Genomic DNA, 17,123 nt, shown 5'->3' with positions numbered 1-17,123 from the left:
GTGCTTTTCCTATGTAAAAATGCAAACTGCTTCAGACAGAAGCCACTAAAATCTGTCTGAGTAGTACAGCATACAGAGAATCCTGTTGTCTAGCAACCAAGTGCACCAAGAATAATTCCTGCTTATATTCAGAGATGTATAAAATTTCTTCATGCCAGAGCACATCACGCACACACATCCACACAGAAGCACATACCTTTTGCCCCTCTGAGCACAAATCCAAATCCTTCATTGTCTTTTTTCTGCAGGACCACTGCCTTTTCTTCTATTATGCAGTCACTGTAGAGAGAATTCCGAGGATAGCGACCATTATTACATCCCTTCATCACCACTGTAGTAGCTGCTCCTCCAGTGTGCAGGTTCATCATCATCACAGCCCGTTAATCAAATAATATTGCAGTAACCAAGCATGGGAAAATATAGAATAAATAGCAGCGAGGGGAAGACAAAGGCTGAGCTTAATGATAAAAGAGAACATGACAAAGCAAGTTAAAAGGAATAAAAAAGGCAGAGAGGAAAAAGAAAGAAGAAGAAATCATGCATGGTGGTTTGTGTTCTATATGAATGACTGAATGAACATGTGATCATGTAATCTGTGGGCTAGCTAGGACTCTAAAAGGAAAAAAAGTAAGTGAACTGAACGACAGTATCATTAATAAACTCCTCAATCGTGGATGTACCAGATGCATCTTCTAGTGAAGCCAAAATGAAACCAACCAGAAGAAAAATGAGGCAGCATTTTAAATTTAAAGATAATAAATTAAGATTTTCTAGTAGCTAACTAAAAGGCACAAATATATTCTGAAAGCTATGCCTTGCATCAAAAGCCCTTTTTCAATCCTATTGAATGTTGCATGCTGCAAGAATCCCACATGATCATCTGACAGCCTACAATGCTAACAACGTGCAGCTGCCTTGGCGTCATCAAGCACAAATTTCCACAGCATCAAGAATCTGCATAATTGAAATAGTAACAAGGCATGCACAATCAGGAAAACACATTTCTAAGGAATATTTCTCCTCTTCTGATAAACAATTAATGTTATAAAAGAAGGAGACAGCGTAAAGGACTATTTATGTAAGCAGTATGCCCTTAAAGAGAAAGTAGCCTCAGGAATCTTGCTGCTGCTGGCTAAGAAAAAGTAGATGGTAAATGAAGAAAATGCATAAAATCCACATTGAAATGGGACTTTTCATATACAGGGAATGATCTGTGAAAGCCTTAAGTTGTTTAGTGTCTTTCATTAAATGTTAGGTTACTAAAAATAAACTCAAAGTAAAAAAAAAAAAAAAAAAGCAAAAAAGCAGCTTTTGAACACTCTTGTAGATTTAAAACCATCACACAGCAGAACAGAAGCTGCAAGACATTCTTCTGAATAAAAACAGTGTCAGGGGTTAAGCATGCATGAATTGGAAGCACTGAAACCATGCTGTGAGGTTGCCTTTAAAATACCTACAAAACTCTTCAGGACAGGAAGAACTATGAGCAAGTTTTCTTTTCCTACTGTTTTACTACCCCGACATTGGCACTCCTGGGCTTGTGCAGAATCTCAGCACTAAAGCATTCACCCCAGAACCAAACCAGATCTGCTTCAGTGCCATTATTCATCCAGAAGAGGAGGAGGAAGCCAATTAAAGAAAAATTGGTGTGACCTTTTCATTGAAAGCTCTGAACAAAGACAAGGATGATGATATCAGGACACCAGTGGCCAGCCTCCAAACTCCAAATCTTTCATGTGTCACCAACTACCCGTCTGGTGACTTTCCAGCTCCAGCTGATGGATGCAACTTCATGTTCCTGCTAAAGTGATGGTGTAATCCTGTCTTCCCAAGTACAGATTATTTAAACATCAGACAGGAATTAAAGCTACCACAATGGTGACTTTCTGAGCAACAGAGCAGCTCCAGAAGTATCAACAGCTTTTTCAATACTGTCTCCCAACTTTTATTTACTGTATAATTCAGACATTACCTTCCCTCACAATCAATATTCCTGCTGTGAAGAGGATACAGTAAGAAAATGTCTATTTCTTGAGAAAGCCAAACACACTCCTGTTCAGGGATATCAGGTTGGAATGGAATATGAAGCCCTGAGAGCCCACACTGCAGAGCTCAAGCCCCCCACAGTTATCCTGATGTTACAAAAACTGACTGAACCTCCAAGCCTCCTGGCTTATCTTCATTCCACCACTTCCAATTTTGAGTCGAGGCTCCACACTTCTCACTGAACAATCAACAGTGAAGCTGCCTCCAGTATTTTCCTTAATACAGGGTCAAATCAATAAAGCCCATTTCCTTCAAACTTCTTTGTAAAAAACCAAAAGGTTAATGGAAGGTAGAAGGCTGCTGCTGAGAACCTAAACACACAAAGTGTTTCATCCCTCCTCTCCCCTACCCAAATCCCACTCTTACCTAAGTTCACCAATATAAAGAAGTCAGAAGCCTCCTGGCCAGGCACCTCATCAAACCTTGTTCTGATTCTTTCCTTTTGTTGACAAAAGGACAAATTCACAACAGTGAATTTAAGTCCTTAAAAAACTGAACACTCAAATTCCAAAAGTGGGAAAGCTCGAGATCATTTTACCTGATTAACATTAGGAATTGACACCTTAAAAAAAAGCATTTAGGGCTCTTTCACAGTCACCTCATGAAAAAAAAAAAGGCATTTACAAGTTATGCTGTTTCATCCTAATATAGAGATCTGTAACTGTTCATATTATACCCAGGAGAACCACCAAGGATTTTATTTTCATATATGGCCCATTTATTGCATAAACTACCCAGTTTTGTGCTTCATTTTAGACTTTGAAAATGGTAATATGAAATTACCAAAATTTTACCAAGTTCTGTGTTTTACATGCAGGGGGGGGAAAGGGAAGGGCAGAGAAACGCAGTCTGTATTTTTGAGAACACAGTGTACAAACTGATTATTACTTGACAAAATACAGCTTACTAATACCCTGTTACAGTCATCTCCTACATAAGGAAAACTCCATCATAGCCTGCAAAGCAAAAATGTAGGTTCGAAAAAATAATTGCTTCTCATTTATGTGCTAGGAGAAGGGGAACTGCAATAATCTCATGGTCTGAGCAGTCTAAAGTTGTTCAAAGCAATCACAGAAAGCAAACTAATTTTCTACACAAAGCCCAGTGCTGCAGAGCTAAGAAGTAGCAGCAGGGAAAGGAAATAAAAGGAAATAAAACAAATGTGCACAAACAAATGTACAGAACTTGCAACCTCCACACCCTTTCTTTCTCCCAGCAAACTCACTTTGCATCCCAGAGAGAAGGGAGAAGTTGTTTCACCTCTGCCAACTTGCAGTGTTGCTTTTTATTTGCTCTGCCATCACAGGGTTCTCTTATCTCTGTGTGAGACTGGACCCATTCCCTGAAGACAAGCTGAAGGTCTGTTCACAGTCTACCTGGTCTTGGCAGGCAAAGTGGTGCCAAATGGAAAAGTAGGTCAAAATTTCTCACACTGAGCCTTCCTGGCAGCATTTCTTTGATTCTGAAGGTGTTGTAAATATTTAACACCAGAATACACACAGGGTATGGCTACCCACTGCCACAAGTGAAGGTGACATTCCATTGCAAGCCTGTTCAGAAGTCTGAGCTCAAGACTCAGCTTCATCAAAAGGATGAAGCATTTCTACACACAGGCTTTTAACAGAGTGTACGGCTCTCCATGAGGCTGAAGAGTCCCTGCTATCTGTGATAAGCCAAATTTTAATGGGTAAAATCCTTTAAGTCCATTTCTGTCCCATCTCAAACTGCAATTAAAGAGTGTCCATTTCAGAGACGAGTTTTCAGAATATTACTAGTTCCATATTGTGGTAATAAAAAGAGTAATTTTAAAATCAATAGCTCATTACTTAGAGAAGGGACACATTACTTTGACTTTGAGCTGTGCAAGTCCAGGATTCATTGCATAAAAAGTTAAATGCAAAATATATCCTAACAAGCACAGAATATTTCTGCATGAAGTACACACAAATATAGAAACTTCGTGTCAAAAAAAGTCCATCTAAAAATCACTTATGCTTTATCCAGAGACTACATATTAGAAAACATACTTGTTTTTCTCTTCATGTAGCTTCTTAAAAACTTTCAGGCTCAGGACTCGTGCAGAGGTGTTAGAATTTCTGTCATTTTACAGACTTACCAATGGAGAATGGAAAGAGTTTTACTCACAGCCAGACACAACTCTGAGATCTGAACTCAGCACCTTTAAGTACAACACAACCACCATCATTTGTGTAGCCTTCTCCAGACAGCAAGAATTTCTACTTTGCTAACAGCACATTAAGACACTACCTGAGGAAGTAATATCCTTCATCAAGACCTTTATGAAGAAAGTAAGGTTGAAGTACAGGTTTCCAATGGAGGCAGACCCATAAAACCTATCTCAAATTTCATAACTAAAATAACTATGTCATAGAAAGCATGGCTTCCTCCAAAAGTTAAAATACTAAATTACAGAGGTGGAAACTATCAGGACCACAGAGTATGGTTTGTTTCCACTGCATGTATTATTGCTGATTTCAATCTGAAAACCACCACGGAGAGAACATTTCACTGCAAATTATCATCATTACCTGGGAACAAAACCAGCTGCCTGGTATTTTGTCAGCCTCTACCAAAGGCAGAGAAAAAATTAAACAGGACTCATTTTCCTGATTCTCTCCAATTGTGCATCCCCTAGAAATATAATCCAAGTTGAACCTTTTCACATTTAACCAACTGGACTAAAACCTGCCAAAGCAGCAAAGTTACCCAATAGCCCCACCTGAGAGCCAAACAAGCAGAGTTACAACCCAAGGAGTTGTCTTCTCAGCCCACAAACCCCTCAGTCAGACGGTTTGGTTTGCCCTGTCCTTGAGTGAGCCATTACTCTCTCCAGGTTCACTTCTTCCAGCTGGCCAAGTAAATCCAAATCTTTTCATTAAAACTCATGGCCTCTCCTCAGTCCTCTTGCAATTTCAATCTTATTGAAAAATCCCCTGAATTCCCAGCTGGCTACGTGTTAGGAAGATCAATCGACAGCCCAACAATAAAGGAAATGCCTTTTTTGTACTTTGCCAGATGCAATAAAACAATATCTAAACTATTCCAGAAATTTATATGCAAGGTCTAAAAGCCCTCACAGTGCCTTCCAGGCTAAGAGAGTTAATTTATGGTGGTTACATTTAAGCCCATAGAAGAACATTTTGGAAATCTGCTGAAGAGGAGCTCTTCACTGTACGTTCCAACATAAGGAACGTTCTCTCCAGAAAATTCCCTGATTTGGGAAGTTACCTGTTCTGATACCATCTACAATGGGCATGATGTCTACAGCAAATTTTTTTCTAAGAAACAACAGACTTTTAGTGGAAAAAATGCTCCTGTCATTTCTGGAAGGGGTCAACCTTACTATTTATAATAATTTACTGTAATGTCTCCCAGAAAATTGCCTAATCCTTGTAATTAAGGCCTTCAAGATTAATGAAGACTCGGTATGTAATTGCTCAAGTTTCCCAGGCATTGATCATTCAGCTGTAGGTCTTCTAAAAGAATTTTGACAGCTCCTGTGTATCATGTAGAACAGCAATCACTTGAACAAGAGATATTAGCTGCACCAGTGAGCATGGTTCTTTGCAGTAGCACAGAGAAAAAAAAATACACTGATGGTCCCTACTTAACCCCCTTATAGCCCAAACTGAAACAGTAAGATGTAATTAACCATACATTCAAATCTCTAACACGGTTCTCAAAATACTCTTTAATGTCTTGGAAATAGTTACACTGGAGAAGAAGCATCATTTCACCAGGCACTCATGATGATAAAGACTTTAAGTCACTTTGCTGTTTCATTAAAATACAATTAAAAAACCAGGGCTGTGTATGGACATTCAGCATGGAATAAAATGTTTGTAGCACCTATGGATTCCAGCTTCACAGGGGCTCTCAGAGAAACTGCAGCATCCAATGACAGTAATAATAATAACAATACTTTTAAGTATTTTACTAGCCCTTCCAGGAGTTGGTTGGGTGTCAGTGCCTTACTGGCATAGCTGGCACTCATATGAAAAAAAAATAAAGAAGGTAAAAAAGCCCAAAGCCCTTTCATTTCTGTCCTCTCTGGCTTTGTAATTTGTGGCAAATCACTTCAAATTGTAATAGAAAGAATAACAATTTCTCTAATTTCTCCTCAGCCAGCATTTCCTCCATGGCTGAATGGCCAACTTGGCACAGGCAGGGGTCTTCCTCAGCTGCCTCTGTTCAAGCCAACTAAAGGAATGGGAAAAGAAGAAGGGATTCTTCAGCAATAAACCTTTATAGATCTAATTTTCACAAATTTGTCTTTCAGTGTCAGTGCTGCTTCTAGAGTTGAGTAAACACCATGTAGAGATCTTTGCTCACAAGAAAAGCAAAGCTGTGTGTTTGCTATTGAAATCAATGTTGATGGAAAAGGTATTTGTGAAGCTGTAACATCCCATAAAAGACAACTGGATGTTTTCTGATTCCTGTATTGCACAGGTTTGTACTGCATAGTGAGGAAATCACAGACTACAATAACACCTGGCAGGGGATTTGACTTGTATTTAAAAAGGTGTTTCATTCACACCTTTGCACAAGTAATCAAATCATCTTTATTGGATTTTAAATACTTGATACTCTTGGTACAAAATGAACAGCTCTTCACTAAGTTATGAAAAACATAAATAAGTAAATCAGTCATGAAGTGATTCAGTAAGAATTAGGAAGTCAGAAACATTGTGGTACTTTTTCCAGACCTGAGACTGATAGAGTTGCCCAAAGGATTAACCACCACTATAAAGACAGTAACAGTGCTATGTACTTCAATAAAGTTACACCATAAAACATTACAAAGACACACAGGTATAAAAAGAGAAGCATTAAATGTTATGAAACAAGTGTAAAGAAGTTACACAATTTCTCCAAGTAGAACCAAAGAAAAACTTCCTCTCCTTATCCCTGTATCAGTCCACACTCTTTTTCCAGCATTTAATGACACTTAATATCATATTCCTTGGTGTGCAGGAGAGGGAGTAGGTCACCTAAAGCAGTCCCCAAATCAACTGATTTGGCTGGTGCTGCTTTTAGTTTTTAACCTGTTTTCACCTTAGAGTTGCTGAAACTGTAACCACTGAAGTAACATATTGCTATAGCAAACCAGGATGTCAAACAGCTTCCTGAGGACAGAAATCATCCAGGAAAAGGCTGATTTCATATTATACAGAAAGCTCTGGATAGGATATAATAGGGGGGAAAAAAAGTCAGTGTTAAGGTCCTGATCCTATAAGCACACACACACATGCTATACATATATACTGGCTGTGGGTGTGGGTGTGTGTATATATATGTATACATGGGATACATATATGGGATATACATTTACATTTTTGCATGGATATACAGATATCCACATAGAAATATAAATGCACACCATACAGTGAATATATTTAATATTTTTTTAAAGAAATGTTATTATTCTCTTGCATCTGCACTTGTGAGGAGAAAAGAGCAAAACATGGCAGGGCAGAGAGAGGGGCAAATTGAGATTAAAAAAGTTTCCTTTCTCCATCTTAATAAATTGCATTTATATTTTTAAAATAAATAGTCAAACCAAGTGCCACACATGACAAAGTGAAAACAAAAGGTGAAACATTCATGCAGGTGTTCTTCTAGTATAGGACTTGAGAGGTGTGCAATGTCCTTTAAACTACTGCAAACAGACACTCCAGCAATCCCATTACTATCTGGACTCCAGCACACTCCACTTATACCTGGTATTTAGCAGCAATTTTCAGTTTTAATTACCAAGTATTTGAGCAATTTAAGCCTGCATTATGAAAATATTAATATTCACTGCTCATATATGAGTCTTGAACAAACAGACTAGACAAACATATAAATATGTTTAGGTAACTGGAATATTTATCCACTGCACTCTTCTACTCCAAAGCAGCTGCTGTTCCAGTCCCTGGCAGAAATAGGATTTTTTTTTCTCTAAGCAACTCAACATTTAAGTATTTACACAAAAGGAATAATGATATTTATGACAACACTGCTCTTCTAAATAGGTTTTTTAAAGTCAATAATTTTCCAAATGGTTTTGCTAAAGGTGGTCAGTATTATCACAGAAAACCCTAGTAACAAGGACAAGGTAATTCCCCTCTTGTGGTACAGTTTTGTCATCATGTTTTGGCATCTGCACCTTCCATGGTAATCCAGGAAAAAAACCAACTTTTTAAATGTGTTACAAGCCCTTTTAAGCAGCAGTTTGCCATTGCAGGTCTTTGTATCAAGTATTAAACTAACCATGCATTGCAGTATCATAACTTGATTTGCTCACTTAGCCATTCAGAGAGTCTAAATATTCTAAAGGCTAAATATAAATAAATTATGAAATAAGAAAGAGTCTGGTGACTTCACAACAGGTGATAACAATGAGTTTCAGATTAGTTTTAAGGCATCCCTCAGCATTTCCATTACAAGCTGCTTACTATGATGAGCAGAAGTTTTATCATCCTCCTGTCCTGCATTCCTTGGAAAGTAAACACAGCTCTAACCACAAGAAGTCTGAGGAACCCACACTGTTCATTTCATCTTGATAGATGTATTTAAGTTAAAATTGCACACTGTCAAGAACCAGTGTTAAAATTCCTGTGAAATTTTATGACACTTGAGTAGAAGGCATCGTACAAGTCAGTTTCAAGTTCTGTCTCAAAAAGGTGTTAAGAAAGGCACAGAGAAAAGATTTTCTGAAAGCATTTTCCCACTTTTTCTTCCCCTAGACCTTTAAAAACACAGTATAGGGTGAGAAACTGAAATATTCTAGGTTTTTACTGAAAATAAATTAGGAGGTGGCTTCAATTAGAGTTTGATTTGCACACATCCCTCTAAAAATCCTGACTAATCACCATATTATTTGATAATCTCATTAACATCAAAAAGGAGGTGGCATCTCTACCTTTTTTTTCTGAAATACATTCTCTGTGTCTCTAATTACATTAAGCCCTTGAGTTATTTTAAGCCTACTCCAAATTTTGTTTACTTATCTTCCAAACAGCTTGAGAAAAGTCCATCTTCACACCCTTCCTGTCTAACAGTATCATCATTTTCAGCAATTTTATCAAAGCATGGCCAGTTCTGCCCACAACTTTGGTAGCAGTGAAAATCCCTGACTTTACAGACACCAGCTGATGAGGAACCATTTCCTCTGTCCAGCTACAGTGGTTGCAGTCCCACATCAGGAAATCCAAAGCTTTTCTTTTGTAACTCCTGGAGACAGGGCTCAAATTTTGGTTTATCAATGCCTGGAGTTTAATTTGAAGGGTTATTTCAGAGCTTACAATACCTGAAGTGTTTGCAGAAGTATAAACCACTTCTGCTACAGTCCTACAAATAAAAATGCATCCTCACAATCAGTGGCACCATATGGTGGCTTTTGCTTATCTTGTGATGAGGTGAGAGGGAGGCAGCCAAAGGTGTAGTGGGGCAGGGAATTAAAGGTCACACAGAGGAAGCTAAGTCAGTGCAAGTTGCTCAGAAGGCTTGGGGACAGGAAGGGGAAACACTAATTGTCAGAAACTTAATCATTCCTTTTTTCCCCACACCCAAAACCAAACATTTTTGCCTCCTCTTTTCCTCTGCTCTATCAGATGTGGCTCCTGTTTCTAACTAACTTGCTATCTGTCATTGAGCCAGTATAGAGCCAATTTTCTTTCTGGTAATTTTACTTTTCATTTATATCTCTTCTAGGTAAGATGCAAAAATAAGACAGATGCTCTTTATGAACTCCCTTATTCTCTTTCCTTTCCCTTTCTGGGAAGGGAGAGGGGTTCACAGAAAGTCTGTCACTCATTTACTACCCAGCCCAGCATTAAACCATGACACTATCACACCCTCACATTCTTTTCTTGCTGTTTTCACCTCTTAATTCCACTAATTTTTCTATTTTTTTTCATTTTACTGTTCTCAATTCTAATTCAGAAAGCTTTGTTCCTCTCCATGCACAGGACACAGGCTGCTGCTTTCAGCTCTGACATTTAAATCCATCCTGTCCTCTGGCATCCAGCTGGAGGAGTTGCTGAGAATTCACTGCTGGAGCTCCAGGGTATCAGTTGCTGTGCAGGAAAGGGCACATCCCCCAAATCATGGCCCTTTGTACCCATACACATGGGTTTTCCCTACCACTAGAGGTGGATTCTTAAAAAAAAAAAACAAACAAAAAAAAACCACCAAAACCAAACCAACCAAACCAAAACAAACCAAAAGATTTTTTTAACTTTGGTCTTAGAAATTGTTGGTTTTCTTTGCTAACTCTTTGCCTCTAAAAATTCAGACAAATCTCTAGCCCAGAAAACAACAAAACATTTTAATCATTGGATGCAAAACCATTACTTGCTAAAAGCAGGATCTGACTGAAGTGCTTTAAGCCAGCTTCACTATTAAGGGAGCAAACAACTTAAAGATGCACTTCCAAGTTCATGGAAACTCTTCTCAGTGTATAGTTTTGCAGTTCACTGGAATGCTACCAGAATTTAATATTGCAATTTCATACAATTATACTTCAGATTTCAGTGAAGAGATACTACAGTGCAGTTCTACACACACAAACCCCCTTTTAACCTCCTATTTTAGCAATTGCTTTAAATATTTTCTGCAGTCACCAGTGTGAAAACCTCAGCCAAGGCAGCACACAACAGCAGGGGAAGCAAAGTCCAAAGCTGTTTGTTAGCAAGTAAGAGAATTTTCATTAGAAATTAAATAACTGTAAATGAAAAACTTTACACTTTACATCTCCACCTGTTCCACAAAATACAATACCTTGATTAAAGCTTCAATATACACAAAATTTTCCAAATTATATCAAACTATATTCTTCAAGTTAATGAGGCATAAGGTATTAAAAAGGAGAAGCTCACATCACAGTATCAGACAGTTATATCAATATATCTATTTTGTATATTATGCACTATATATACATCACAACTATGAGCATACTGAGACATTTTGCTACCATCTCCCACAAGGATTTCCACATGTATATATGAAAAAAAAGTTAAAATACTACTGGTTTTACTTTTTTCCACCAGAGAAAACCAAGAATTATGTTTAAAACCTATGTCTGCAGCTAAGAAGAACTGTAAAATCACCTCTAACTTTTTATTAATTTATCAATTCCAGAATAATGTAACAGAAATCAGGAATTTATTGCTAAGAGCAAACAGCATATCCTTACTCCTGTCCCTGCAAAAGAGCAACAAACAGTACAAATTTCACAGAAAAGAGTGCAGAGGAACTGGTGCCATCCAACAGAAATCCAAAACAACTCAGTGATCAATGCAAAGACCTGCTCCCTAAAATGATACTTTTCTTAGTGTTCTGCAAGCCTAAGGAGAACCAACATGAAAAAGTAGCAAGCAGGATATAAAAAATAACCATGACTCTTACACAGTCCTCTATTTTCAGAAAGAATCAATTGCCAGGGTTTGGCAGATTGCTGCTGGTGGTTTCCCACAAGCAAGCCCCACTCAACATGAACATACACTTGATGCACCATAATGTGGGAAAGGAAACACTGCTGAGCCACAGCCAGGAAAAGCTCTCTCAGCTCCCTGTCCAGCAGGACACACACTTCTTCATAAAGTTTCCATCCATTTAAAATCCAGATATAAACTGATGAATAATTGCATTTTTCCAGAAGGAAGACAAGATATTTATATAAAGTAACCACACAAAACCAGGTATCAAACTGCTGCATCAAATCAAGAGCCCCTGTTAAAAAAGTTGAATTACTGTGGAACACACTTAATGTTTAAACTAAGGTACAAGCCTGAGGTCCTCATCAGTTAGACTGTGGGTTAAAATATAAAAAGCTAAAAAGCACTAAACAGCTTCCTGAATTACAGAAGTAGACAGCTGTGCCCAAGAGTCTCTCTGAGCTGCTTGGGATTAAAGCTTCTTCTGCTCCATCCACAGCTCAGGTGACACCAACAGAGAGCTGCTGAGATAAATGGCTGAGGAGCAGCTCTCATCTTTGTTACCTCTCTGCATGTAAAGTGGCTTCTGAGGAGTTGCTTCTGTCAGCTTCTACACTCACGAGACACAGAATCTGCCACCTGACTCCAAGCAGGGCCACTGGGGTTAATTAATTAAGCTTTTAATTAAGCCTTCCTACACATACCTCCTAGACTACACAATCCAATTTTCCACTTTTTCTTCATCCAGAAACACAGAACTAAAACCAGAAGGCAAATCAGTTTGGGCCCATCATCTGAGCAATAAAGATGTCCCTGCTCATTGGAGGAAGGTTGGACAAGGTGACCTTCAAGTTTCCTTCCAACCCAAATTATTCTGCTTTCTGCTTTCTGCTCCTCTCCTGCCCATAAAACACATCAAGTTGAGAGGCTTAAGGTGTTTCCTGGGGTCTGACACCATGCATGCTGCCAGCCTGCTCCATCTGGGAAGGCAGGACACTGCCCATACCACTTGTCACCTCAGCCTCCAGGGACATGTATTTACTCCTGTTCATCCAGCAAGAGCTCCTGCTAGCCTGAGAAATTGCAACAAAGCCTTTCTTCCCCTTCAATTTTTGCCCATATGCATTAAATTAAAGCAAAATGACTGAAAGTAATCAGTTCTTAATAAAGCAAAGGAATTAATGTAAAGGAACATCAGCAGCTGCAGCACATGCCAGCTGCAAGAGACACCATCAGTTTAGTGTAAAAAAAAAAAAAAAAGAATGTAACCTGTCAGTATTTAAAGCAGACAGTGTATTAGACCTGGCAGATTCAAATATTATATTTTTTATGATATCTAATGATTATTTATACTGGCAAGCAAGTCTCCTTGCCTTTCTATGTATTAGTAAGTATACTACCTATTACCCTGGAGTATTAATGTATGGATAATTGATCTCTTATGCAAAGCTGAAATAGAATTTAATGAACCTCCATTACTCAAGCTGCACATTTTCCTAAAAATGAAAAATGCCACGTATAATGTATTTTCCTGCATATGAATAAGCCCATTAACATAGACTTCTGAACAGAGTGTTTCCACTCAGCATTTTTTGCCCTTTGGGATAGGGAATGAAAAAGAGAAGGCAGCAGACACTTCCCCTCACTCCCCCACATCATCTCCAGAAAGGCACCGGATCAGCTTTGTGCATATTTTGGTTTCAGAGCTCTCATACACAGGAAAAATTGCCTTCTAACAAATGTTTATTGAAACTGAGCTGCAAGCAGTTAAATCTCTTTTACTGTATTCCTCCCTTGCTTTGACAGGAAGTCATAGCAGAGAAACCAATCAAAGCAGTACAAATTGGGGAATATTGAGAACTGCTGTTAGTTTAACATTTTATTTGCCTCTTCTAACAATTCCCCTTCCTGGAGAAGCCCAGGCTAGGAATTAAACCTGTACATGCAAACAAGACACAACAATCTTCAATCAGATTTGTAAATACAAATTATTTTTCTTTACCAGCAATACATAAGCACCAGTAAAATCACCATTTAGCTGTAAAAAAGCTGATTTGCAGCCTCAGTCAAGGATCTCAAACACAACTTTTGGTGCTCTTGGAGTTTTAAGACAACAAGTCCTTGAACACTATGTTGTTTAGGAAAGAAGTATCAGAGAAGCATTTCACTGTATGTCGTGTTTGTGCAGGATGAAAAAGGAAGTTTGCCTTTCATCACTGTATATGTTCTCTGGAAACACAGCATTACAATAAGTTGTTATATGCATCCCAGTGGAACAAGTTTTTTTCTTTTCCAACAGCAGCCTAGGTTTGCAAACATTTTTTTAAGCTTTCCTAATATTATTTTGCAAAAATTCTAAAACTACCATACTTTTCTCTTCTTAAAAGTGTGTTAAGCAAGTCTACCTTTGCACTGCATTTATTGGAATTCTCCTTAACTCTTCCCTCTCCTGCCTTTCCTTCCCAACTTCCACTTGAACTGCTGGACTGATACCAGTACTCTTCAAAATGGTCCAGCTGGGTTTAAGGTTTTCTGTGAAAATTATCTGGAAGTTTTCTTCAAAACTCTTCTTTACCCAGAAGCTGCCAGGAGCAGAACTCTGTTTCTTGCCCTCTTACTGCTCAGACAACTCAGAGATATTGATGCCAGAATTAGGAACAATTGCAGACACACTTCATGGCTAATTTCTTAATCATTTTATTTGACAAACTCTCCTGCTCAGCTGTAGTTTTGAAACAGGAAATGTAAAATTTTTGGGAGCTATGTTCTTGTGCTGCACAAAGCCAGTAACTTAAGAGGAAAAAAAACAACCCACCACAGTCCAAAAATAAACCAAGAGCCTCCCTTCCTTCCCTGCAAAGGCCCCAAACATCTCACACACTTTCTGTGATTTCCCAAAAGCAGAGTATGATCCATTCATCCCAAACAGCTCAGAGGTTCAAGGACTTGGTTTGAATATGGCTTTTGGCCTTCTGCATCCAAAATCACTTCCCTATACACTAGTGCTGCCTATTTCAGAGAGGCAGGTCCCAAGAATGGGCCTGAATTTTCTTGGGAAAAGGACAACAAAACCCCCAAATGCTTCACAATCAATAACTCTGCAAAGAAAAGAAATAAATTTTGACAGAGCTAACATTTTGTTTTATTAGAAAGTATCTGTGGGTTTCCAAGTGGGATTATTTGGTAGCTCTGAGGCAACATGTGCAGCCAAAGGTTCTAGTTTTACAGAAACAATCCTGTCCCTTAATGCTGAAATGCACAGACAAGGCTGTGAATTTTACAGAATAATGATCACCCTAATGTTGCAAAAAGCCAACTCTGCTCACTGGAAATGTCACTAGCAGCCAGTTAGCCTGCTCTGCAGAACAGCTGTGTGCTTCAGAGTACAGACTAACAGCTTCTCTTGACAACTTTATCATTATTAGGCTACCCACTCAATCAAATCCTCATCCAACAGTGCAAAGCTCTGGTAACTTGACTGACCATGGCAGGGGAATACAGCAGATGTTAAAATGGGTTTTCTCTATTTCTATGTCACAGCAGCAAGGGTTGATGCCTTGCAGCACCATAAACACTAACAGCAGGATAAGAGCCTCAAGACAGGTTGGTTGAAGCCAACCCACAAGCCTGTTCTTCCACCCACGATGTCACCAAACCTTTTCATCCAGCATTGCAACACTGTCAAATCACAGGCCTGATCTTGTGAAATACCCAACAATTTCAGTGGTCCCTGAGTGCAGAAGCAGTTGGAACATGCTGCTTCTGTTAAATGCTGATCTCTTTCACCACTCATGAAAACTAAACAGTGATACTCATTATGTCAGTAATAAATATTTTTGTAGACCCATCCCATAGGAAAAAAATAAGCTGTGATAAATAACAATGTAGAGGCAGATTGCTATCTTGAGAAGCTGTTTGGCAATCTGCTTTCCTCTTCCCCTCAAAAGCCTAAACCAAAGTAACAATTAAATAAAAACCAGAAAGGTTTTGTAAACAGATTACTACCAAAAAGAAATTCTTACCTTGAAGCATCAAAGCTGTCATAAGAGCCAACTGTGTAGTGTCTGAACAGTTTCTTTGTTCTATCTGTTCTTGTTTCTGCAAAAAAGAGAGAGAACTTTTAATCAGCTACCTGCATTTCTGAATCAAGTGCTGCATTAACTTGTCATTTCAACATGGATTTTCTGCTTTTCAGCAACTTACAGCATTTCATACAATCACACAGTGGTTGAGTGAAGGGACTTCTGGAGTGTCCAACCCCTGATCAAGCAGAACCACCTACAGCCAGGTGCCCAGGACCATGATGTTCAGGTGGCTTTTGAACATCCTTAAGGAAGGAGACTCCAAAGCCTCCCTGGAAAAGCTATTCCAGCATGCAGTCTCACAGTAAAATAACTGTTTCCTTATGTTCTCTTACAGTGAATTAATATGCTTACAAGGAGTTTTGGAAAAAAATTGACTTAGGAGTTAAGACATTCTTTTATCATACCATACACATCAAGTGACTAAGGAGAACTTCTTGTACATCATGTATCATAACATTTAGAAGCTTTAAATTTCCCACATTTTCAGTGGCAAAACCATTCAAGTCCAACCATTGGTTCTTCTAAAGCTTGGACAATGAGACAAAATACAAGAAGAAAAAAAAAACTTCAGCAAAAAACCCCCAAACCCTTCTTTGGCAGGTTTAAGCGTTACAATAACTGTCGTTCAAATGTATCAATTTTCTGTTTACCACATTAATATTTGGTGTATTAATTTCTGAGTATCTTTAGTGAAAGCCCCTTTTTATATGGCTTCTTCATTCAAGGGAAGATACTTGTGCAGAAACTGTAGTTTTTTGAGCTAGGACAAACTCTTGTCTAAATACAGCTTGGTCCTCAAATGCAGTCACATTAAGTTAGGCTAACAGACATCAGAAATCAAACTCTAAAGTTTCTGGTTTAGCTTGTTACCAGAAAATCCCTATCTGCACAGCTGAAGAATTTTTCATTGAAGGACAGCCTGACTCCATCCAAACAGATTTTATCAGTTCTCCAAGCTAGACAGAGCCCCCAGGGTACACTGTGTCTATGTCACAGTGTTAAAAAATTACTGTGAGAGGTGGTGGTGCCAGATGACCAGGTCCTGGTCTGCAGAGAGAAAAAAAATCCATCAGAGCAGGATGACAGGATTTAAACATGGCCCAGGAACACACTGCAGAAGGAAGTACTGGGAGGAAGAATTTGGGAAGAAGGGCTCTACTGTACCTTAACCAGTGCAGCTGACACATAACTGGATCATGCCCCCAGATACAGCAAAAATATAAATACATATGTAATACAGAGGCATTATGGATTCAAATATATATGCAAGCTGCAGTGGGCTAAAAAAGAAAGCAAGATAATTTCTTCGTAGCAGTGCACCAATTTGGAATATAAAAAAATAGCATCACTAAGAAATAACAGAAATACATTCATTTATATAAATCTTTGTGAAGACCAACCAGGCTCCTTCCTACAGGATGGCCAAAGAGGGAGAAAACTCCTACTCTAATATGAATCCCACTTTATCTTTTCATATAAGCTTTGTCATTCACCTACAATCTACATTTTCTGAAAAAGTGGCCTTGCCTTTACATCTGCTCCTACCACC

At 38.5% G+C, this 17,123-nt stretch overlaps 1 protein-coding gene across 3 annotated transcripts in view; it reads right to left on the bottom strand.

Moving 5' to 3' along the window:
* The window catches only part of SHANK2 (SH3 and multiple ankyrin repeat domains 2), a 243,806-nt gene that overhangs the window by 107,889 nt on the left and 118,794 nt on the right, over positions 1–17,123 (bottom strand). For all 3 annotated transcript variants that reach the window (XM_030451306.1, XM_030451304.1, XM_030451305.1), the window contains 2 exons: positions 15,512–15,587; positions 197–279 (listed from right to left, as the gene is read on the bottom strand). In XM_030451306.1, coding sequence (XP_030307166.1) covers positions 197–279; positions 15,512–15,587 — 159 coding nt within the window. The remainder of the gene's footprint in view (positions 1–196; positions 280–15,511; positions 15,588–17,123) is intronic.

Source organism: Calypte anna, chromosome 5 (genome assembly GCF_003957555.1).
Source record: "Calypte anna isolate BGI_N300 chromosome 5, bCalAnn1_v1.p, whole genome shotgun sequence".
Lineage (NCBI taxonomy): Eukaryota > Metazoa > Chordata > Aves > Apodiformes > Trochilidae > Calypte > Calypte anna.
Note: the sequence above shows the minus strand (reverse complement) of the source record. Positions and strands in the feature narration are given on the sequence as shown.